This window comes from Pseudorasbora parva, chromosome 10 (genome assembly GCF_024679245.1).
Source record: "Pseudorasbora parva isolate DD20220531a chromosome 10, ASM2467924v1, whole genome shotgun sequence".
Lineage (NCBI taxonomy): Eukaryota > Metazoa > Chordata > Actinopteri > Cypriniformes > Gobionidae > Pseudorasbora > Pseudorasbora parva.
The window spans coordinates 317,917-341,810 of record NC_090181.1 but is presented as its reverse complement, the minus strand read 5'-3'; the positions used below and the strand labels follow the sequence as shown (position 1 = coordinate 341,810).

The following is a 23,894-nucleotide window of genomic DNA, read 5'->3' as shown; positions in this document are numbered from 1 at the left end:
TGACACGCTCTCACACACGCTCGATCGGTCACGCTCACTCACGCACACGCTCTCACACTCACGCACTCATGCTCGCTCACTCACTCGCTCACTCTAACACACACTCACACTCGCTTTCTCACACAAACTCACTCGCTCACACTCACTCACTCGCTCTCGCTCACACTCACTCACTCGCTCACACTCACTCGCTCACACTCACTCTCACTCACTCGCTCACACTCACTCACTCACTTGCTCACACTCACTCACTCTGACACGCTCTCGCTCACTCTCGCACTCGCTCGCTCGCTCACTCACTCACTCACTCGCTCACACTCACTCACTCACTCACTCGCTCACACTCACTCACTCACTCACTCGCTCACTCTGACACGCTCACACTCACTCACTCTGACACGCTCACACTCACTCACTCACTCACTCTGACACGCTCACACTCACTCACTCACTCACTCTGACACGCTCTCACACACGCTCGATCGGTCACGCTCACTCACGCACACGCTCTCACACTCACTCACTCATGCTCGCTCACTCACTCGCTCACTCTAACACACACTCACACTCGCTTTCTCACACAAACTCACTCGCTCACACTCACTCACTCGCTCTCGCTCACACTCACTCACTCGCTCACACTCACTCGCTCACACTCGCTCACACTCACTCTCACTCACTCGCTCACACTCACTCACTCACTTGCTCACACTCACTCACTCTGACACGCTCTCGCTCACTCTCGCACTCGCTCGCGCTCGCTCACTCACTCACTCGCTCACACTCACTCACTCACTCACTCTGACACGCTCACACTCACTCACTCACTCTGACACGCTCACACTCACTCACTCACTCTGACACGCTCTCACTCACACACGCTCTCACACACGCTCGATCGGTCACGCTCACTCAGACACACTCACTCACGCACACGCTCTCACACTCACTCACTCATGCTCGCTCACTCACTCGCTCACTCTAACACACACTCACACTCGCTCTCTCACACAAACTCACTCGCTCACACTCACTCACTCACTTGCTCACACTCACTCACTCGCTCACACTCACTCACTCGCTCACACTCACTCACTCGCTCACACTCACTCACTCACTCACTCGCTCACACTCACTCACTCACTCGCTCACACTCACTCACTCACTCGCTCACACTCACTCACTCGCTCACACTCACTCGCTCTCACTCGCTCACACTCGCTCACTCGCTCACACTCACTCACTCACTTGCTCACACTCACGCTCTCGCTCACTCTCGCACTCGCTCGCGCTCGCTCACTCTCTCACACACACACTCACTCGCTCACACTCACTCACTCACTCGCTCACACACTCACTCACTCACTCGCTCACACTCACTCACTCTGACACGCTCACACTCACTCACACGCTCTCGCTCACTCTCGCACTCGCTCGCGCTCGCTCACACTCACTCACTCGCTCACACTCACTCACTCTGACACGCTCACACTCACTCACACGCTCTCGCTCACTCTCGCACTCGCTCGCGCTCGCTCACACTCACTCACTCACTCGCTCACACTCACTCACTCGCTCACTCACTCGCTCACACTCACTCACTCGCTCACACTCACTCACTCACTCACTCGCTCACACTCACTCACTCACTCGCTCACACTCACTCACTCACTCACTCACTCACTCGCTCACACTCACTCACTCACTCACTCGCTCACACTCACTCACTCGCTCACACTCACTCACTCGCTCACACTCACTCTCACTCACTCACTCACTCGCTCACACTCACTCTCACTCGCTCACACTCACTCGCTCACTCGCTCACACTCACTCGCTCACACTCACTCACTCGCTCACTCGCTCACACTCACTCGCTCACTCGCTCACACTCACTCGCTCACTCACTCACTTGCTCACACTCACTCACTCTGACACGCTCTCGCTCACTCTCGCACTCGCTCGCGCTCGCTCACTCTCTCACACACACACTCACTCGCTCACACTCACTCACTCACTCGCTCACACACTCACTCACTCACTCGCTCACACTCACTCACTCTGACACGCTCACACTCACTCACACGCTCTCGCTCACTCTCGCACTCGCTCGCGCTCGCTCACTCTCACTCACTCTCTCACACACACTCTCACACACAGCTCCTGCTGACCTCTCTCTCTCCCACAGGATCCTCTGTTCCGCTTCTTCGAGCGTGAGGTGAAGATGGGCCTGCGGATGCTGCAGGATGTTCGGCAGGATCTGACCGATGTGGTGCATGTGTGTGAGGGCAAGAAGAAGCAGACCAACGTCCTGCGCACGCTCATCAACGACCTGGTCAAAGGTAGCTGACCCCCGACCCTTGACCCCTGACCCCTCCGCACGGCTCCACTAAAGCCTCTGGTGTTTTCTCAGGCATCCTGCCCCGCAGCTGGTGCCGCTACACCGTGCCGGCGGCCATGACAGTCATCCAGTGGGTCGCCGACTTCAGCGAGAGGATCAAACAACTGCAGCAGATCTCACAGGGAGCGGCCAGCGGAGGCGCTAAAGAGCTCAAGGTCTCACACACACACACACACACACACACCACACACTAACAGCTGCAGCAGATCTCACAGGGAGCGGCCAGCGGAGGCGCTAAAGAGCTCAAGGTCTCACACACACACACACACACCACACACTAACAGCTGCAGCAGATCTCACAGGGAGCGGCCAGCGGAGGCGCTAAAGAGCTCAAGGTCTCACACACACACACACACACCACACACTAACAGCTGCAGCAGATCTCACAGGGAGCGGCCAGCGGAGGCGCTAAAGAGCTCAAGGTCTCACACACACACACACACCACACACTAACAGCTGCAGCAGATCTTACAGGGAGCGGCCAGCGGAGGCGCTAAAGAGCTCAAGGACACACACACACACACACACACACACACACACACACACTCTCTCTGATGTGTCCTAACTCTTCTCCAGAATGTGCATGTGACCCTGGGCAGTCTGTTTGTGCCTGAAGCCTATAACACCACACACACACACACACACACACACACTCTCTCTCTCTCTGATGTGTCCTCACTCTTCTCCAGAATGTGCATGTGACCCTGGGCAGTCTGTTTGTGCCTGAGGCCTATATCACAGCCACCCGTCAGTACGTGGCTCAGGCCAACAGCTGGTCTCTGGAGGAGCTCTGCCTGGAGGTCAACGTCACGTCTGCTCAGGGGGCGGCGCTGGACGCCTGCAGCTTCGGCATCAAGGGTGAGTGTCTGAGTGTGTGTGTCAGTGTGTGTGTGTTGGGGCGGCACTGGACGCCTGCAGCATCAAGGGTGAGAGTGTGTGTGTCTGAGTGTGTGTGTGTGTGTGTGTGTGTGTGTGTGTGTGTGCAGGAGAGAGTATCTGAGTGTGTGTGTCTTAAAGGAACACCACACTTTTTTTGAAAACTCCGCCAGAGCTAGACGGCCGCTCCCCCGGAGCTAGACGGCCGCTTGACTTTTCAAATCCATTCAGCCGATCTCCTGGTCTGGAGGTAGCACTTTTAGCATAGCTTAGCGTAGCTCATTGATTCAGATTAGACCGTTAGATCGCACTCAAAAATGACAAAAGACTATTGATATTTTTCCTATTTTATACTTGATATACACTTTTGTAGTTGCATCGTGTACTAAGACTGACGAACGTTGATTTTTTAGACTGATATGGCTAGGAACAACCCTCTCGTTCCTGCGTAATAATCAGGAAACGGCTGCCATACCATGTGTGCAATGGCGCAATATTACGCAGCACCTACAAATAGGCTAACATCTGTCAGCCTAACCAATCTGATGACCTGATTGCACAGGGAGCGTGCTGGGGACTATTTTCAGATGCTATGTAATATCATTGTGTTGCGTCTGTGGTACGGCAGCGATTCCCTGATTATTACGCAGGAATGAGAGTATATTTCCATATCAGTCTAGAAAAATCACAACTTTTCATTTTCCGTCGGTCTAAGTACACGATGTAACTACAGATAGATAGATAGATAGATAGATAAATACTTTATTCATCCCCAGCAGGGGAAATTCAGGTGTCGAGTAGCATTCCATAAGAAACAGACACAGTAAGTACAAGAATTAAAAACAGATAAAAATAAAAACAAAAACACATTCTGCCCAAGCAATAAATAAATAACGACAAATAATAAATAAATACATAAATTTAGTTAAGAGTTACTATCAATAGTAATAAAGAGCAAATCATCGGCATTCATTGTAAAGTCTTATAGCAGCCGGTACAAAAGATCTCCGGAATCGTTCAGTCCTACAGCACAGAGAGAGAAGCCGATCGCTACGTGTGCTCTTCTGAGCTACCAAAAAGTCATGTAAAGGATGACTGCTGTTGTTGAGGATGGCCTGTGTCATGCTCATCATTCTTCTCTCTGCCAAAACTCCCATAGAGTCCACGCCTCTCCCCAGGACCGACCCACATTTTTTGACCAGTTTATCTAGCCGTTTACTGTCTCTGACAGTCAGGCAGTTCCCCCAGCACACAACACTGAAGAATATAGCACTGGCAACAACAGACTGATAAAAAAGGTACAACATATCATTGCAGACATCGAATGATTTGAGTCTTCTGAGAAAGAAGAGTCTGCTCTGACCTTTCTTATATGCTACATTAGCATGAACGGACCAGTCAAGTTTGTTATCGAGATGGACACCCAGATATTTATAGGTGGGGACCACCTCGATGCTTTCTCCACCGATCAACACAGACGGATGATGAGTCTTCTGCCTTCTAAAGTCTACAATCATCTCCTTTGTTTTAGTTATATTAAGGTTGAGGCCATTGCACCTGCTCCAGTGTGTGAAATCCTCAAGTACCCTCCTGTACTCCACCTCGTCCCCTCCCTTCACACATGCCACCACTGCTGTATCATCTGAATATTTTTGGATGTGGCAAGAACTAGACTTATATGCGAAGTCAGTTGTATATAGGGTGAAGAGGAAAGGGGAAAGCACTGTTCCCTGTGGAACTCCGATGTTTGTCATAACAGTTCCCGAGACAGCATTTCCCAGTCTGACATACTGTGGCCGGTTTTCTAAGTAATTCGATATCCACTCAATGAATGTAGAATCCAAACCTAATCCCTCGAGTTTCTCTCTAAGGATCAAGGGCTGAATAGTGTTAAATGCACTTGAGAAGTCAAAGAACATTATTCTGACATATCCCCCAGATCCTTCTAAGAAAGACAGAGTCCGATGGAGCATATACAAGACCGCGTCCTCCACTCCCACATTTCCTTGATATGCGAACTGTAGTGGATCAAGTGCTTGCTGAACTTGGGGTTTCAATATCCGTAGCAGAAGCCTCTCAAAGGTCTTCATAATCACAGATGTCAGAGCCACTGGTCTATAGTCCTTGACCCCCGCCGGTCTCCCTACTTTGGGCACCGGGACAATGCATGATGTCTTCCACCTAACTGGAACCTGCCCAGTTTGTAGACTCGTGTTAAAAATGGCGTGTAAAGGCACAGCCAACTCTGACGCACAATCCTTTATGACCCGAGGTAAAATTCCATCCGGGCCCGCAGATTTATAAGGGCGCACTCTTCTCATCTCCATCCGCACCTCATCAACACTGAAATAGCCAACAAAAGCAGAGCAGTTGGCAGCATTATAGACGGTAGAGCCGCTAGGTGGAACAGAGCAGGAGGCAGCAGTATAGAGGGTAGAGGCGCTGGGTGTAACAGAGCAGGAGGCAGCAGTATAGATGGTAGAGCTGCTGGGTGGAAAAAAAGTGTCAAGTGTCAAGTATTAAATAGGAAAAATATCAATAGTCTTTTGTCATTTCTGAGTGTGATCTAACGGTCTAATCTGAATCAATGAGCTATGCTAAAAGTGCTACCTCCAGACCAGGAGATCGGCTGAATGGATTTGAAAACAGTCAAACAACTGTCTAACTCTAGGGGAACGACCGTCTAACTCCAGGGGAGCGGCCGCCTAGCTCCAGGGGAGCGGCCGCCTAGCTCCAGGGGAGCGGCCGCCTAGCTCCAGGGGAGCGGCCGCCTAGCTCCAGGGGAGCGGCCGCCTAGCTCCAGGGGAGCGGCCGCCTAGCTCCAGGGGAGCGGCCGCCTAGCTCCAGGGGAGCGGCCGCCTAGCTCCAGGGGAGCGGCCGCCTAGCTCCAGGGGAGCGGCCGCCTAGCTCCAGGGGAGCGGCCGCCTAGCTCCAGGGGAGCGGCCGCCTAGCTCCAGGGGAGCGGCCGCCTAGCTCCAGGGGAGCGGCCGCCTAGCTCCAGGGGAGCGGCCGCCTAGCTCCAGGGGAGCGGCCGCCTAGCTCCAGGGGAGCGGCCGCCTAGCTCCAGGGGAGCGGCCGCCTAGCTCCAGGGGAGCGGCCGCCTAGCTCCAGGGGAGCGGCCGCCTAGCTCCAGGGGAGCGGCCGCCTAGCTCCAGGGGAGCGGCCGTCTAGCTCCAGGGGAGCTGGAAAATAAGCATGTTTTCAAAAAAAAAGTGGAGTGTTCCTTTAAGGAAGGTTAGCTGATGTGTGTGTGTCTGTCTGAGTGTGTGTGTATGTTAAGGAAGGTTAGCTGATGTCTGTGTGTGTTTGTCTGAGTGTGTGTGTGTGTGTCTTAAGGAAGGTTAGCTGATGTGTGTGTGTGTCTGTCTGAGTGTGTGTGTTTCTTAAGGAAGGTTAGCTGATGTCTGTGTGTGTCCGCAGGGCTGAAGCTGCAGGGAGCCACCTGTGCCAACAACAAGCTCTCTCTCTCCACCACCATCTCCACTGAACTGCCGCTGACGCAGCTGCGCTGGATGAAGCAGAGCAACAGCGAGAAGAGGAACATGGTGACCACTCACACACACACTCTCTCTCAGACACACTCTCTCAGACACTGTCTCCTGCATACACATGCTCTCAGACACTCTCTCTCTCCTACACACACACTCTCTCAGACACACTCTCCTACACACACACTCTCTCCTACACACACACACTCTCTGACACTCTCCTACACACACTCTCTCTGACACTCTCCTACAAACACATTCTCTCCTACACACTCTCTCTGACACTCTCTCCTACACACACTCTCTCTGACACTCTCTCCTACACACACTCTCTCTGACACTCTCCTACACACACATTCTCTCCTACACACTCTCTCTTACACTCTCTCCTACACACACACTCTCTGACACTCTCCTACACACACTCTCTCTGACACTCTCTCCTACACACACTCTCTCTGACACTCTCCTACACACACTCTCTCTGACACTCTCCTACACACACTCTCTCTGACACTCTCTCCTACACACACACTCTCTGACACTCTCCTACACACACTCTCTCTGACACTCTCTCCTACACACACTCTCTCTGACACTCTCTCCTACACACACTCTCTCTGACACTCTCTCCTACACACACTCTCTCTGACACTCTCTCCTACACACACTCTCTCTGACACTCTCTCCTACACACTCTCTCTCTCTGACACTCTCTCCTACACACACTCTCTCTGACACTCTCTCCTACACACACTCTCTCTCTGACACTCTCTCCTACACACACACTCTCTGACACTCTCCTACACACACTCTCTCTGACACTCTCTCCTACACACACTCTCTCTGACACTCTCTCCTACACACACTCTCTCTGACACTCTCTCCTACACACACTCTCTCTGACACTCTCTCCTACACACACTCTCTCTGACACTCTCTCCTACACACTCTCTCTCTCTGACACTCTCTCCTACACACACTCTCTCTGACACTCTCTCCTACACACACTCTCTCTCTGACACTCTCTCCTACACACACTCTCTCTGACACTCTCTCCTACACACACTCTCTCTGACACTCTCTCCTACACACACTCTCTCTCTGACACTCTCTCCTACACACACTCTCTCTGACACTCTCTCCTACACACACTCTCTCTGACACTCTCTCCTACACACTCTCTCTCTCTGACACTCTCTCCTACACACACTCTCTCTGACACTCTCTCCTACACACTCTCTCTCTGACACTCTCTCCTACACACTCTCTCTCTGACACTCTCTCCTACACACACTCTCTCTCTGACACTCTCTCCTACACACACTCTCTCTCTACACACACTCTCTCTCTGACACTCTCTCCTACACACACTCTCTCTCTGACACTCTCTCCTACACACACTCTCTCTGACACTCTCTCCTACACACACTCTCTCTCTGACACTCTCTCCTACACACACTCTCTCTCTGACACTCTCTCCTACACACACTCTCTCTCTGACACTCTCTCCTACACACACTCTCTCTCTGACACTCTCTCCTACACACACTCTCTCTCTGACACTCTCTCCTACACACACTCTCTCTCTGACACTCTCTCCTACACACACTCTCTCTGACACTCTCTCCTACACACACTCTCTCTGACACTCTCTCCTACACACACTCTCTCTGACACTCTCTCCTACACACACTCTCTCTCTGCCACTCTCTCCTACACACACTCTCTCTGACACTCTCTCCTACACACACTCTCTCTGACACTCTCTCCTACACACACTCTCTCTGACACTCTCTCCTACACACACTCTCTCTCTGACACTCTCTCCTACACACACTCTCTCTCTGACACTCTCTCCTACACACACTCTCTCTCTGACACTCTCTCCTACACACACTCTCTCTCTGACACTCTCTCCTACACACACTCTCTCTGACACTCTCTCCTACACACACTCTCTCTGACACTCTCTCCTACACACACTCTCTCTCTGCCACTCTCTCCTACACACACTCAATTCAATTCAAGAAGCTTTATTGGCATGATAAAAACATACATTTTGCATTGCCAAAGCATTAAGACAACATAAAGTGATTTGTAACAACTGATCATAAAAAACTTAATAAAATATTAATAATAAAATAAGTTAATAATAAAATAAATTAATAATAAAAACAACACAAAATTCAGAGTAAAATAAATTAATAATAAAAACAACAAAATATGAATAGTAAAATAAATAAAGATTTATGATAAGAAAATCAAGCTAATTTTAATATAGAAAACATGTAAAGGCTGAACATATATACACTATATACATGGGTGCAGGTCTAAAGGGAGTGTGTATTGGCTGTGAGAGTGTGTGTGTTTATGGGCTGTGTGTTTGCTCGTCCCTCAGGAGATGGCAAGAGGATACAAATCTTGCAGCTATATTTGAGCATTTGGCTTCTTCACCAAGAATGTAGCTCAGTTTTTGGGTTGGGCTACAGGTGCTGAAATGGGGGAATATTTTATTAATTTGGCGGTAATAATGATCTCTAATATTTTTGTATTTTGTGCATTCTGTGAGGAAGTGCAGCTCGGTCTCTGTCACTCCCAGAATGCAGTGCGAGCAGAGTCTGTCCTCACGGGAGAGCCAGGTCTGTCTGCGCCGGCCCGTCTCTATGGCCAGACTGTGCTCGCTGAGTCTGTACATCGTCAGGGTTTTCCTGAGGCTCACGTCCCTCACTGAGCTCAGGTACTGCGCTGCGCTGTATTCTCGATTTAGGGCCGAATAACATTCCAGTTTGTGCTGGTTTTGAATGGTGTGTGTCCAATGGGTGATGTACTTTTCTTGTTCTGTGATCATAATTTTTGAGGGCCGAATGTGTGCGAGTGTGTGTGTGTGTCCTGAGGCCGGCTGATCTCTGTGTGTGTGAGCTCAGTCAGTCTCAGCACCAGCTGACACAGGGGACTCCTCGTCACGCTCAGCTCTTGGTGTTTCAGGGCTTTGTAATGGTATGTGTTGGGGTCGCTTGTTTTCAGGTGTTTCCAGAATTTGATGGCTCTTTTTTGGATGTTTAGAAGGAGAGGGTATTGGCCTAATTCTGCCCTGCATCCGTTGTTTGGCGTCTTTCTTTGGACTTTGAGGATTCTTTTACAGAAATCTAAATGTAGAATTTCAGTCGGATGTTTTTCCCAATTTAAGAAATCAAATTTTATAGAAGGACCCCACACTTCACTGCCATATAAAACAATTGGTTCAATTATAGATTTGAAGAGTTTGAGCCAAATTTGGATTGGGATGTCGAATTTAATGGTTCTTTTTATGGCATAGAAAGCCCGTTGAGCTTTCTCCTTGAGTTCATTCACAGCCAGAGTAAAGTTACCCGTTGGAGTTATTTTGAGGCCGAGGTAAGTGTATGCTTTGGTGGTCTCAATGGTTCTGTGTGACAGTGTGAACGTGTGTGTTGGTCCCTGAGATCTGGAGCGCTTTTGGAACATCATGACTCTAGTTTTCTGGAGGTTAACGGTCAGGGCCCAGGACTGACAGTAATCCTCCAGCAGATCCAGGCTGTCCTGAAGCCCCTCTTTAGTGGGCGACAGGAGAACCAGGTCATCTGCATAGAGAAGACACTTAATGTCTGTGTCGTGTAGCGTGAGACCTTGAATGGGAGCATCTTCTAATATGTTGGCCAATTGGTTGATGTAGATGTTGAAGAGGGTGGGGCTTAAGCTGCAGCCCTGTCTCACGCCACGCCCCTGGGGGAAGAATTCTGTCCTTTTGTTTCCGATTTTAACAGCGCATTGGCTGGCCGTGTACATTGATCTGATCAAATCATAGAATTTTCCCCCTATTCCACTGTCAATAAGTTTTAGGTATAATCCTGTGTGCCAGATTGAATCGAATGCTTTCTTGAAATCAACGAAACAAGCAAAAATTTGTCCTTTGTTTTGGTGTACGTATTTATCAATTAGTGTTTGTAGTGTAAAAATATGGTCAGATGTGCGACATTTTGGAAGAAAGCCGATTTGACATTTACTCAAGGCATTGTGCTTCATAAGGAAGTCTAGAAGTCTGGTGTTTAAGACACTGCAGAGGACCTTCCCCAGGTTACTGTTCACACAGATGCCTCGGTAGTTGTTAGGGTCTAATTTGTCTCCGCTCTTGTGGATGGGGCTGATGAGGCCCTGGTTCCAGATCTCAGGGAAGAAGCCGACACACAGAACATCATTGAACAGCTTTAGCATGGCCAGTTTGAAGCTTTGGTCTGTGTGTTTCAGCATCTCGTTCAGGATGCTGTCAACACCACAGGCTTTCTTGGGCTCAAGGGCCCGTAATTTGTCTTCCAATTCTTCCATTGTTATGGGGAAATCTAAGGGGTTTTGGTTTGCTTTAATTGATCTTTCCAAATTGTCTAGTTTATTATTTATATTATTTTGGTTAGAATTTTGGATTTTAATTGGGCTATATAATTCTTGGAAGTGGGTTTTCCATGTCTCCCCATCTTGTATTGCCAGAATTTCTTGATTTGGTTTGTACAATAATTTTAATTTTTCCCAAAATTTGTGTGAATTTGTAGATTTTTCTATTTCTTCAAACTGGTTTTGCAAAAACTGTGCTTTTTTCCGCCGCAGTGTGGCTTTATATTGTTTTAGCGCCTCACAGTAATGAAGGCGGAGCTCCGGATTGTCTGGTTGGCGGTGTTTTTGATTTGATAAATTTCGGAGGTTTTTTCTCAGAGCCTTACAGTCCAAATCAAACCATTTGTCTGTGTCTAGATGTTTTTTCTTTCGTTTAAAAAAGGTCAAATTACTCTTTTGTGCTGTTTTGTAGAATAGATTAAGATGTTGAACTTCCTGATTGATGCCGAATTGATTTTTAGGGAATACCTGTGTTTGAAATGAATTTAAGAGGGATTGTATTTCTGTGGATTCGACTGCGTTAGTGTAATTAGTGGCGCTGTTTTCTGTCCATTTAAATGACATAATTTTGCTCATTTGATATGGTGTCCTAATTGGTTTGGGTGATGTTTCAGATTGTTTTACATAGAGTGTGATTTGGCTGTGGTCTGAGAAAGGTTTCAGGGGTTTGACTGTGAATGCCCTCAGGGAGGAAAGCTCGAGGTCTGTGATGGAATAGTCCACAGTGCTGTTACCAAGAGCTGAGCTGTAGGTGTATTGGCCGAGCGAGTCCCCGCGCAGTCTCCCGTTGGCGATGTACAGAGCCAGTCCTCGGCAGAGCTGCAGAAGCTGCCGTCCGTGAGCATTCACGGCCTGATCGCGGCTCTGTCTGGCAGGGTAAGAGGGGTACAGGTCATTATAGCCAGTAATAAATCTATTGCCTTGTGGATCTAAAAAATCAAATTCCTCTCCTGTTCTGGCGTTTAAATCACCCATCAGCAGCACATTTCCCTGGGCCTGGAAATGGCTGATTTCCCCTTCTAAGTTCTGAAAAGTTTCCTCTTGGAAATAAGGAGACTCGAGGGGAGGTATATATATGGCACAAAGGAAGACAGGTTGGGATGTTGAAATTATTCCTTTGTTAATTTTCAGCCACAGGTGGTACTGGTCTTTTTTAACTAGTTCTATGGCCAGGTCGGCTTTGGTCCAGATTATCGTCCCCCCCGAGTCTCTTCCCTGTGTGACTGATGGGTGTTTAACTGATGGTAGTAATATCTCTCTGTATCCTGAGGGACAGCCAGTAAACACATCTGCTCTACACCAGGTCTCCTGTAGGATGATGACATCTACGTCTTCTAGCTCACGCATGAAATCAGGGTTTCTGCTTTTAAGGCCAAAGACTGAGGAGTTTAGACCCTGGATGTTCCATGATGAAAACCTAAGGGATTTCATCATAAATGTTTACGTTGAAGTAATCTATGTATGGTAAGTTTGCCTATTTGAGAAATAAGAGATGGATATTATTATTTTATTTTTTTCAACTACAAAAAATCTAAGGAAAACAATGAATAGTTGAGGTCAATGTTAAATGAATGCAAAACATCGATAGATGGGCTATACACTACTAGTGCTAACAGTGGTCATAGTAGTGTGTGAAAATCATTATTTTTTTTTATTTTATTTTTTGTTTGTTTGTTTGTTTGTTACCACTGTCCACTGTGTGTAAGTAGGTGGGAGCAGATGATACCCAGCATATGTTGGATGTCGTGGAGTTCAGTGTTCGCTCAGGTCACTCCTCCACTGACCGCTTGGGCGTAGCTCGGTCTGCTGGGCTGGGCTGGGCTCTGCTGTGGACGGGCTTCGGCTGCTGGAGCTGTGGGGCTGCTGTAGGGCAGTCTCTGCCTGTATGGATCCGGTCCAGGTGCTGGAGCTCTGTGCGGTGTTCTGGGAGGGGTTCTGGATGGGGCTCTGGATGGGGTGTTGGCTGGGGCTCTGGATGGGGCTGGGATGTAGTTTCCTGGGGTGTGTCTCATTGGCTTGGCTGGGCTAGGGCTGGTTCTGCTCCACCTGCTAATGTTTGTCTGGTTGGTCCTATTTAGGGCGACATCTTTGAGTCTCTTTGCAAGTATATGTACTAGACTCTTGTAAAGGTGGACGTGGTCATATAGGCAGTCGGTGTCCAGGTCTGGATGGTGGGCCAAGTGGACGTTAGGCAGGAGGGCACAGTGTCTGGAGATGCTGGAGTTTATTTTAAGAATTGTGTTGGGGTGGAAGTCTTTCCTCTGGAGCAGAGTGGACAGGATAATTTTTGAGTTGGGGAAGGTTTTTCTGGCTTTCTCCACGACTGCTCTGAGGGAGTCGGACACTCTGTCTTGTTGTCTCCGCAGGTCGTTTGTGCCAGTGTGGATTATGATGTGGCTGGGCCGGCCTAGCTGTGATTCTGTCAGGAGCTCCAGGGCTTTGTCAGTGGTGGGACACCAAAATTTAACCGCTTTGTGTCGGGGGAAAAGTTTCTTAATGTCAATGAATTTTCCATTTGAGTCAATGAGCAGGGCTATTTGCGGTTCCTCTGTGCTGGATGGAGCTGGGCTGCTGTGGGACGAGGGCTGGTGCTGTTGTGCTGAAGAGTCAGACAGGGGGGGCTGTGATGGCTGAGAGCTGTCCGGGTCGGGTCTCTCTGCGCTGACGGGTCGGTGCTGAGGCTCTGGGCTGGAGGGCAGTGTTTGGACTCTGTGGGTCTCTGGGCTGGAGGGCAGTGTTTGGACTCTGTGGGTCTCTTCTCCTCTGGCCAGGATGAGCTCTCTCAGCTGCTCTCTCAGGGCCTGGAGCTCACTGCTCTGCTGCTCTCTCTCCTCCTGTATGTCTCTCAGCTGCTGCCTCATCTCTAGCGTGGCCTGTTCTCTGTCTTGGAGCTGGAGTCTCAGCGCGCTCAGCTCACTCTGATAGCTCTCCTTCTCTGACTGAAGCGTTCTGGTTTGCTGTGTGAGGGCTGTCAGTCTCTGTGTTAAGCGCTCTGTGTTCTGCTGGAGTTCAGCATGAGCTGCGCATGTGTGTGACTGCGGCTGCTGTTTAAGCACAGTTTCTCTGAGCTGCACCATCTCCATCTCCAGCTTTGTGAAGTGCTCCTGGAGCAGGGGTATGGATTTGAGCAGGGCAGATGAGGGCTTCTCAGTTATATCTGCAGGGGTGGGCCTGGGGTCTGAGGTGCTCGTCTGTGGGTTCTGATCAGAGGACAGCCTTTCAGACAGTAAGGCTTTCTCATGTCTCACGGTGTCTCCAATTGCTCTGAAGTCGGCCTGGAATAATGTCAGGTTCCCCTGTACCATGACTGTGCCGTTCTTGTAGATGTTTACAGTCATCACTGTGCTGTCGGGGTCTTGTGCTTCTCTGATTTTGACTTTCCAGCCATTACAGATTCCTTCTTTCTTTACAGAGGGGTAATGGCTGATGATGGCTTTGTGCCAGGCACTGGGGTGATCAGAGAAGAAGATGAGGTTGCAGATTTCTCCCGTTTTAAACCGATCTGCGAACAGAGTCTCTGGACTGTTTGTCAGGAGTTTCTGCTTGAAGCTTTTCCTTGCAGAGTCCGTTGTGACCTCAGAGGGGTACTGTATGGGGAGGGGGGCGCTCGTCTGCACATCACAGTGGGGGGATGGGAGCTGCTGCTCTGATTGGCTCATTCTCTCTGGCTCATTTAAATTGATACATTGAGGAATGCCAGAGTGTGGGCTGGTCATAGCTTTAGCATTTTAGCATTTTAGCTTGTAAAATTATGAAAAAGGTCAATTTTATGCCCGTATATCAGGACAAAACAAGCAGTTAAAGGGGGGGTGAAACACTCAGTTTCAGTCAATCTCATGTCAATCTTGAGTACCTATAGAGTAGTATTGCATCCTTCATATCTCCGAAAAGTCTTTAGTTTTATCATATTTATAAAAGAAATATGGGCTGTACCGAGTCTTTCCGGAAAAAACCGAGCGCCTGGAGGCGTATCGTGTGGGCGGAGCTAAAGAATCACAAGCGCGCAAATCGGTGACGTCCTCAAGCGTGGAGAAACCCATCTATCTCAGCTAATACAGATAATGATCCACAATCAAATCTGAGGCTGAAATAAACTGAACAGGAGAAACGGCAACATCAGGACGTCCGTCTCTGTGGTATGTAAGTTACTGTATTTAATGGCCTCTCCACATTTCTGTGTCTTTACTCGCAGTGTATGAGGACATGATTCGGTTTATGGACTATTGTATGCGACTAGACCTTAGAAGTAGCAAGCAGAACGGTTTTGCACGTCAGACTAGTGTAACGTTATACAGAACAACAATGGAGTAACCGTTAGCGCATTTGAATGACGAAGCACGCGATCGTGTCGTTTACTGATGTTTACTCATGCGACGGTAGCCAATAGCAGAGACATTTGAAGTTGATTTACTCACCGGCATCTTCCAAAGCAGGACCGCTCTGTCAAAAACACACTTCTTTGGTATGATTTGGTGAAGTCCTGTGACAGCAGTGACCGTGGAAATCCACTTTGCGACGCGACTGAAGCGATGCCTTGAAGCTTCCCGTCATTTCTGCGTTCAAATCGGTTCAAATGCAGCGCTGCCTTCCCGGAATGCTGTGCTGAAGCCGCTCGACGTCACCCATAGGAATAAAGTGTAGCACGGCGCGCCACATAAGTGTTCACGAACGACTGGATCTGCAGCTGAGAGACTGTTTACAGCGTGCATTTCCTCTCTCTCCCTCTAGTCACGCGCGCGCGCACCCTTCCGGGAGAAGAGCCCGTACAGCCCATACAAGGACCTTCCGCTCTATTTAACGTCAATTAGAGCCATACTCGAAAAAAACTCGCCGAAACTTGTGAGAAACCGGAAGGAGTATTTTTAACACAGAAATACTCCATCAAACGTCCAACATTAGTTTTTGAAACTTTGTCTATGTTTAGGATGGGAATCCAAGTCTTTAAAGGTGTAAAAAGCTCAGTATGCATGAAACAGCATTTCACCCCCCCTTTAAGCCAAAAAAGGGTTTCCAGTGCAGTTGTAGCTGTACTCACTGCTTCTCCCTGTGTGGATAGCTGGATCTTCTCCTGTTTTAAATTTCCCTCCAATTTTGCAGCAGGCCTGCTGCTAGAAGTCTGATCCTCTGGTCCTCAGTGTTGATTATTTGAGTTTAAAGACTAAAATACTGTATTTTCTGACTTCTTTTTATCAAAGTTCACTGCTGTATGTCTTATTCTCATAGATTGTGTAGATTTTTGATCCATCTCTTATCTCAAAATAGCAAACAAAGAAGAAAATCTAAGAGCTCATGATGATCATGGCTTCTCTCACTGACACTCTCTCTCTGACACTCTCTCCTACACACACTCTCTCTCTGACACTCTCTCCTACACACACTCTCTGACACTCTCTCCTACACACACTCTCTGACACTCTCTCCTACACACACTCTCTCTGACACTCTCTCCTACACACACTCTCTGACACTCTCTCCTACACACACTCTCTGACACTCTCTCCTACACACACTCTGTCTCTGACACTCTCTCCTACACACACTCTCTGACACTCTCTCCTACACACACTCTCTGCCACTCTCTCCTACACACACACTCTCTCTGACACTCTCTCCTACACACACTCTCTCTCTGACACTCTCTCCTACACACACTCTCTGACACTCTCTCCTACACACACTCTCTGCCACTCTCTCCTACACACACACTCTCTCTGACACTCTCTCCTACACACACTCTCTCTGACACTCTCTCCTACACACACTCTCTCTGACACTCTCTCCTACACACACACTCTCTCTGACACTCTCTCCTACACACACACTCTCTGACACTCTCTCCTACACACACACTCTCTCTGACACTCTCTCCTACACACACTCTCTCTCTGACACTCTCTCCTACACACACTCTCTCTCTGACACTCTCTCCTACACACACACTCTCTCTGACACTCTCTCCTACACACACACTCTCTGACACTCTCTCCTACACACACACTCTCTGACACTCTCTCCTACACACACACTCTCTCTGACACTCTCTCCTACACACACTCTCTCTGACACTCTCTCCTACACACACTCTCTCTGACACTCTCTCCTACACACACTCTCTCTCTGACACTCTCTCCTACACACAGTCTCTCTCTGACACTCTCTCCTACACACACTCTCTGACACTCTCTCCTACACACACTCTCTCTGACACTCTCTCCTACACACACTCTCTCTCTGACACTCTCTCCTACACACACTCTCTCTCTGACACTCTCTCCTACACACACTCTCTCTGACACTCTCTCCTACACACACTCTCTCTGACACTCTCTCCTACACACACTCTCTCTGACACTCTCTCCTACACACTCTCTCTCTGACACTCTCTCCTACACACACACTCTCTGACACTCTCTCCTACACACACTCTCTCTCTGACACTCTCTCCTACACACACTCTCTCTGACACTCTCTCCTACACACACACTCTCTGACACTCTCTCCTACACACACACTCTCTCTGACACTCTCTCCTACACACACTCTCTCTCTGACACTCTCTCCTACACACACTCTCTCTGACACTCTCTCCTACACACACTCTCTCTCTGACACTCTCTCCTACACACACTCTCTCTGACACTCTCTCCTACACACACACTCTCTGACACTCTCTCCTACACACACACTCTCTCTGACACTCTCTCCTACACACACTCTCTCTGACACTCTCTCCTACACACACTCTCTCTGACACTCTCTCCTACACACTCTCTCTCTGACACTCTCTCCTACACACACACTCTCTGACACTCTCTCCTACACACACTCTCTCTCTGACACTCTCTCCTACACACAGTCTCTCTCTGACACTCTCTCCTACACACACTCTCTGACACTCTCTCCTACACACACTCTCTGACACTCTCTCCTACACACACTCTCTCTCTGACACTCTCTCCTACACACACTCTCTCTCTGACACTCTCTCCTACACACACTCTCTCTGACACTCTCTCCTACACACACTCTCTCTGACACTCTCTCCTACACACACTCTCTCTGACACTCTCTCCTACACACTCTCTCTCTGACACTCTCTCCTACACACACACTCTCTGACACTCTCTCCTACACACACTCTCTCTCTGACACTCTCTCCTACACACACTCTCTCTGACACTCTCTCCTACACACACACTCTCTGACACTCTCTCCTACACACACACTCTCTCTGACACTCTCTCCTACACACTCTCTCTCTCTGACACTCTCTCCTACACACACTCTCTCTGACACTCTCTCCTACACACACTCTCTCTGACACTCTCTCCTACACACACTCTCTCTCTGACACTCTCTCCTACACACACTCTCTCTGACACTCTCTCCTACACACACTCTCTCTGACACTCTCTCCTACACACACACTCTCTGACACTCTCTCCTACACACACACTCTCTCTGACACTCTCTCCTACACACACTCTCTCTCTGACACTCTCTCCTACACACACTCTCTCTCTGACACTCTCTCCTACACACACTCTCTCTGACACTCTCTCCTACACACACTCTCTCTCTGACACTCTCTCCTACACACACTCTCTCTCTGACACTCTCTCCTACACACACTCTCTCTCTGACACTCTCTCTCTGACACTCTCTCCTACACACACTCTCTCTGACACTCTCTCCTACACACACACTCTCTCTGACACTCTCTCCTACACACACACTCTCTGACACTCTCTCCTACACACACACTCTCTCTGACACTCTCTCCTACACACACTCTCTCTCTGACACTCTCTCCTACACACACTCTCTCTCTGACACTCTCTCCTACACACACACTCTCTCTGACACTCTCTCCTACACACACACTCTCTGACACTCTCTCCTACACACACACTCTCTGACACTCTCTCCTACACACACACTCTCTCTGACACTCTCTCCTACACACACTCTCTCTCTGACACTCTCTCCTACACACTCTCTCTCTGACACTCTCTCCTACACACACACTCTCTGACACTCTCTCCTACACACACTCTCTCTCTGACACTCTCTCCTACACACAGTCTCTCTCTGACACTCTCTCCTACACACACTCTCTGACACTCTCTCCTACACACACTCTCTCTGACACTCTCTCCTACACACACTCTCTCTCTGACACTCTCTCCTACACACACTCTCTCTCTGACACTCTCTCCTACACACACTCTCTCTGACACTCTCTCCTACACACACTCTCTCTGACACTCTCTCCTACACACACTCTCTCTGACACTCTCTCCTACACACTCTCTCTCTGACACTCTCTCCTACACACACACTCTCTGACACTCTCTCCTACACACACTCTCTCTCTGACACTCTCTCCTACACACACTCTCTCTGACACTCTCTCCTACACACACTCTCTCTGACACTCTCTCCTACACACTCTCTCTCTGACACTCTCTCCTACACACACTCTCTCTGACACTCTCTCCTACACACACTCTCTCTGACACTCTCTCCTACACACTCTCTCTCTGACACACTCTCCTACACACACTCTCTCTCTGACACTCTCTCCTACACACACTCTCTCTGACACTCTCTCCTACACACACTCTCTCTCTGACACTCTCTCCTACACACACTCTCTCTGACACTCTCTCCTACACACACACTCTCTGACACTCTCTCCTACACACACACTCTCTCTGACACTCTCTCCTACACACACTCTCTCTCTGACACTCTCTCCTACACACACTCTCTCTCTGACACTCTCTCCTACACACACTCTCTCTGACACTCTCTCCTACACACACTCTCTCTGACACTCTCTCCTACACACACTCTCTCTCTGACACTCTCTCCTACACACACTCTCTCTCTGACACTCTCTCCTACACACACTCTCTCTCTGACACTCTCTCCTACACACACACTCTCTCTGACACTCTCTCCTACACACTCTCTCTCTGACACTCTCTCCTACACACACTCTCTCTCTGACACTCTCTCCTACACACACTCTCTCTCTGACACTCTCTCCTACACACACTCTCTCTCTGACACTCTCTCCTACACACACTCTCTCTGACACTCTCTCCTACACACACACTCTCTCTGACACTCTCTCCTACACACACTCTCTCTCTGACACTCTCTCCTACACACACTCTCTCTCTGACACTCTCTCCTACACACACCTCTCTCTGACACTCTCTCCTACACACACCCTCTCTCTGCCACTCTCTCCTACACACACTCTCTCTGACACTCTCTCCTACACACACTCTCTCTGACACTCTCTCCTACACACACTCTCTCTGACACTCTCTCCTACACACTCTCTCTCTGACACTCTCTCCTACACACACTCTCTCTCTGCCACTCTCTCCTACACACACTCTCTCTCTGCCACTCTCTCCTACACACACTCTCTCTCTGACACTCTCTCCTACACACACTCTCTCTGACACTCTCTCCTACACACACTCTCTCTCTGACACTCTCTCCTACACACACTCTCTCTCTGACACTCTCTCCTACACTCTCTCTCTGACACACTCTCTCTGCCACTCTCTCCTACACACACTCTCTCTGCCACTCTCTCCTACACACACTCTCTCTGACACTCTCTCCTACACACACTCTCTCTGACACTCTCTCCTACACACACTCTCTCTCTGCCACTCTCTCCTACACACACTCTCTCTCTGACACTCTCTCCTACACACACTCTCTCTCTGACACTCTCTCCTACACACACTCTCTCTCTGACACTCTCTCCTACACACACTCTCTCTCTGCCACTCTCTCCTACACACACTCTCTCTCTGACACTCTCTCCTACACACACTCTCTCTCTGACACTCTCTCCTACACACACTCTCTCTCTGACACTCTCTCCTACACTCTCTCTCTGACACACTCTCTCTGCCACTCTCTCCTACACACACTCTCTCTCTGCCACTCTCTCCTACACACACTCTCTCTCTGCCACTCTCTCCTACACACACTCTCTCTCTGCCACTCTCTCCTACACACACTCTCTCTGACACTCTCTCCTACACACACTCTCTCTGACACTCTCTCCTACACACACTCTCTCTCTGCCACTCTCTCCTACACACACTCTCTCTGACACTCTCTCCTACACACTCTCTCTGACACTCTCTCCTACACACACTCTCTCTCTGACACTCTCTCCTACACACACTCTCTCCTACACACACTCTCTCCTACACACACTCTCTCTCTCTGACACTCTCTCCTACACACACACTCTCTGACACTCTCTCCTACACACACACTCTCTGACACTCTCTCCTACACACACACTCTCTGACACTCTCTCCTACACACACTCTCTCTCTGACACTCTCTCCTACACACACTCTCTCTGACACTCTCTCCTACACACTCTCTCTCTGACACTCTCTCCTACACACACTCTCTCTCTGACACTCTCTCCTACACACACTCTCTCTCTGACACTCTCTCCTACACACACTCTCTCTCTGACACTTTCTCCTACACACACTCTCTCTCTGACACTCTCTCCTACACACACTCTCTCTGACACTCTCTCCTACACACTCTCTCTCTGACACTCTCTCCTACACACACTCTCTCTGACACTCTCTCCTACACACACTCTCTCTGACACTCTCTCCTACACACTCTCTCTCTGACACACTCTCCTACACACACTCTCTCTCTGACACTCTCTCCTACACACACTCTCTCTGACACTCTCTCCTACACACACTCTCTCTCTGACACTCTCTCCTACACACACTCTCTCTGACACTCTCTCCTACACACACACTCTCTGACACTCTCTCCTACACACACACTCTCTCTGACACTCTCTCCTACACACACTCTCTCTCTGACACTCTCTCCTACACACACTCTCTCTCTGACACTCTCTCCTACACATACACTCTCTCTGACACTCTCTCCTACACACACTCTCTCTGACACTCTCTCCTACACACACTGTCTCTCTGACACTCTCTCCTACACACACTCTCTCTCTGACACTCTCTCCTACACACACTCTCTCTCTGACACTCTCCTACACACACACTCTCTCTGACACTCTCTCCTACACACTCTCTCTCTGACACTTTCTCCTACACACACTCTCTCTCTGACACTCTCTCCTACACACACTCTCTCTCTGACACTCTCTCCTACACACACTCTCTCTGACACTCTCTCCTACACACACACTCTCTCTGACACTCTCTCCTACACACACTCTCTCTCTGACACTCTCTCCTACACACACTCTCACTCTGACACTCTCTCCTACACACACCCTCTCTCTGCCACTCTCTCCTACACACACTCTCTCTGACACTCTCTCCTACACACACTCTCTCTGACACTCTCTCCTACACACACTCTCTCTGACACTCTCTCCTACACACACTCTCTCTGACTCTCTCCTACACACTCTCTCTCTGACACTCTCTCCTACACACACTCTCTCTCTGCCACTCTCTCCTACACACACTCTCTCTCTGCCACTCTCTCCTACACACTCTCTCTCTGACACTCTCTCCTACACACACTCTCTCTCTGCCACTCTCTCCTACACACACTCTCTCTGACACTCTCTCCTACACACACTCTCTCTCTGACACTCTCTCCTACACACACTCTCTCTCTGACACTCTCTCCTACACTCTCTCTCTGACACACTCTCTCTGCCACTCTCTCCTACACACACTCTCTCTCTGCCACTCTCTCCTACACACACTCTCTCTCTGCCACTCTCTCCTACACACACTCTCTCTCTGACACTCTCTCCTACACACACTCTCTCTGACACTCTCTCCTACACACACTCTCTCTGACACTCTCTCCTACACACACTCTCTCTCTGACACTCTCTCCTACACACACTCTCTCTGACACTCTCTCCTACACACACTCTCTCTGACACTCTCTCCTACACACACTCTCTCTCTGACACTCTCTCCTACACACACTCTCTCCTACACACACTCTCTCTGACACTCTCTCCTACACACACTCTCTCTCTGACACTCTCTCCTACACACACTCTCTCTGACACTCTCTCCTACACACACACTCTCTGACACTCTCTCCTACACACACTCTCTCTGACACTCTCTCCTACACACACTCTCTCTCTGACACTCTCTCCTACACACACTCTCTCTCTGACACTCTCTCCTACACACACTCTCTCTCTGACACTCTCTCCTACACACACTCTCTCTCTGACACTCTCTCCTACACACACTCTCTCTCTGACACTCTCTCCTACACACACTCTCTCTCTGACACTCTCTCCTACACACACTCTCTCTCTGACACTCTCTCCTACACACACTCTCTCTCTGACACTCTCTCCTACACACACTCTCTCTCTGACACTCTCTCCTACACACACTCTCTCTGACACTCTCTCCTACACACACTCTCTCTCTGACACTCTCTCCTACACACACTCTTCTCTGACACTCTCTCCTACACACACTCTCTCTCTGACACTCTCTCCTACACACACTCTCTCTCTGACACTCTCTCCTACACACACTCTCTCTCTGACACTCTCTCCTACACACTCTCCTACACACACTCTCTGCCACTCTCTCCTACACACACTCTCTCTCTGACACTCTCTCCTACACACACTCTCTCTGACACTCTCTCCTACACACACTCTCTCTCTG

The 23,894-nt window shown here is 49.3% G+C and overlaps 1 protein-coding gene across 2 annotated transcripts in view; it reads left to right on the top strand.

Annotated features, from left to right (window-relative positions):
* dync1h1 (dynein, cytoplasmic 1, heavy chain 1) overlaps nucleotides 1-23,894 on the top strand; it is a 109,998-nt gene that overhangs the window by 80,218 nt on the left and 5,886 nt on the right. For both annotated transcript variants that reach the window (XM_067454810.1, XM_067454809.1), the window contains exons 72-75: nucleotides 2,189-2,342; nucleotides 2,414-2,556; nucleotides 3,091-3,259; nucleotides 6,698-6,822. In XM_067454810.1, the coding sequence (XP_067310911.1) occupies nucleotides 2,189-2,342; nucleotides 2,414-2,556; nucleotides 3,091-3,259; nucleotides 6,698-6,822 (591 nt within the window). The remainder of the gene's footprint in view (nucleotides 1-2,188; nucleotides 2,343-2,413; nucleotides 2,557-3,090; nucleotides 3,260-6,697; nucleotides 6,823-23,894) is intronic.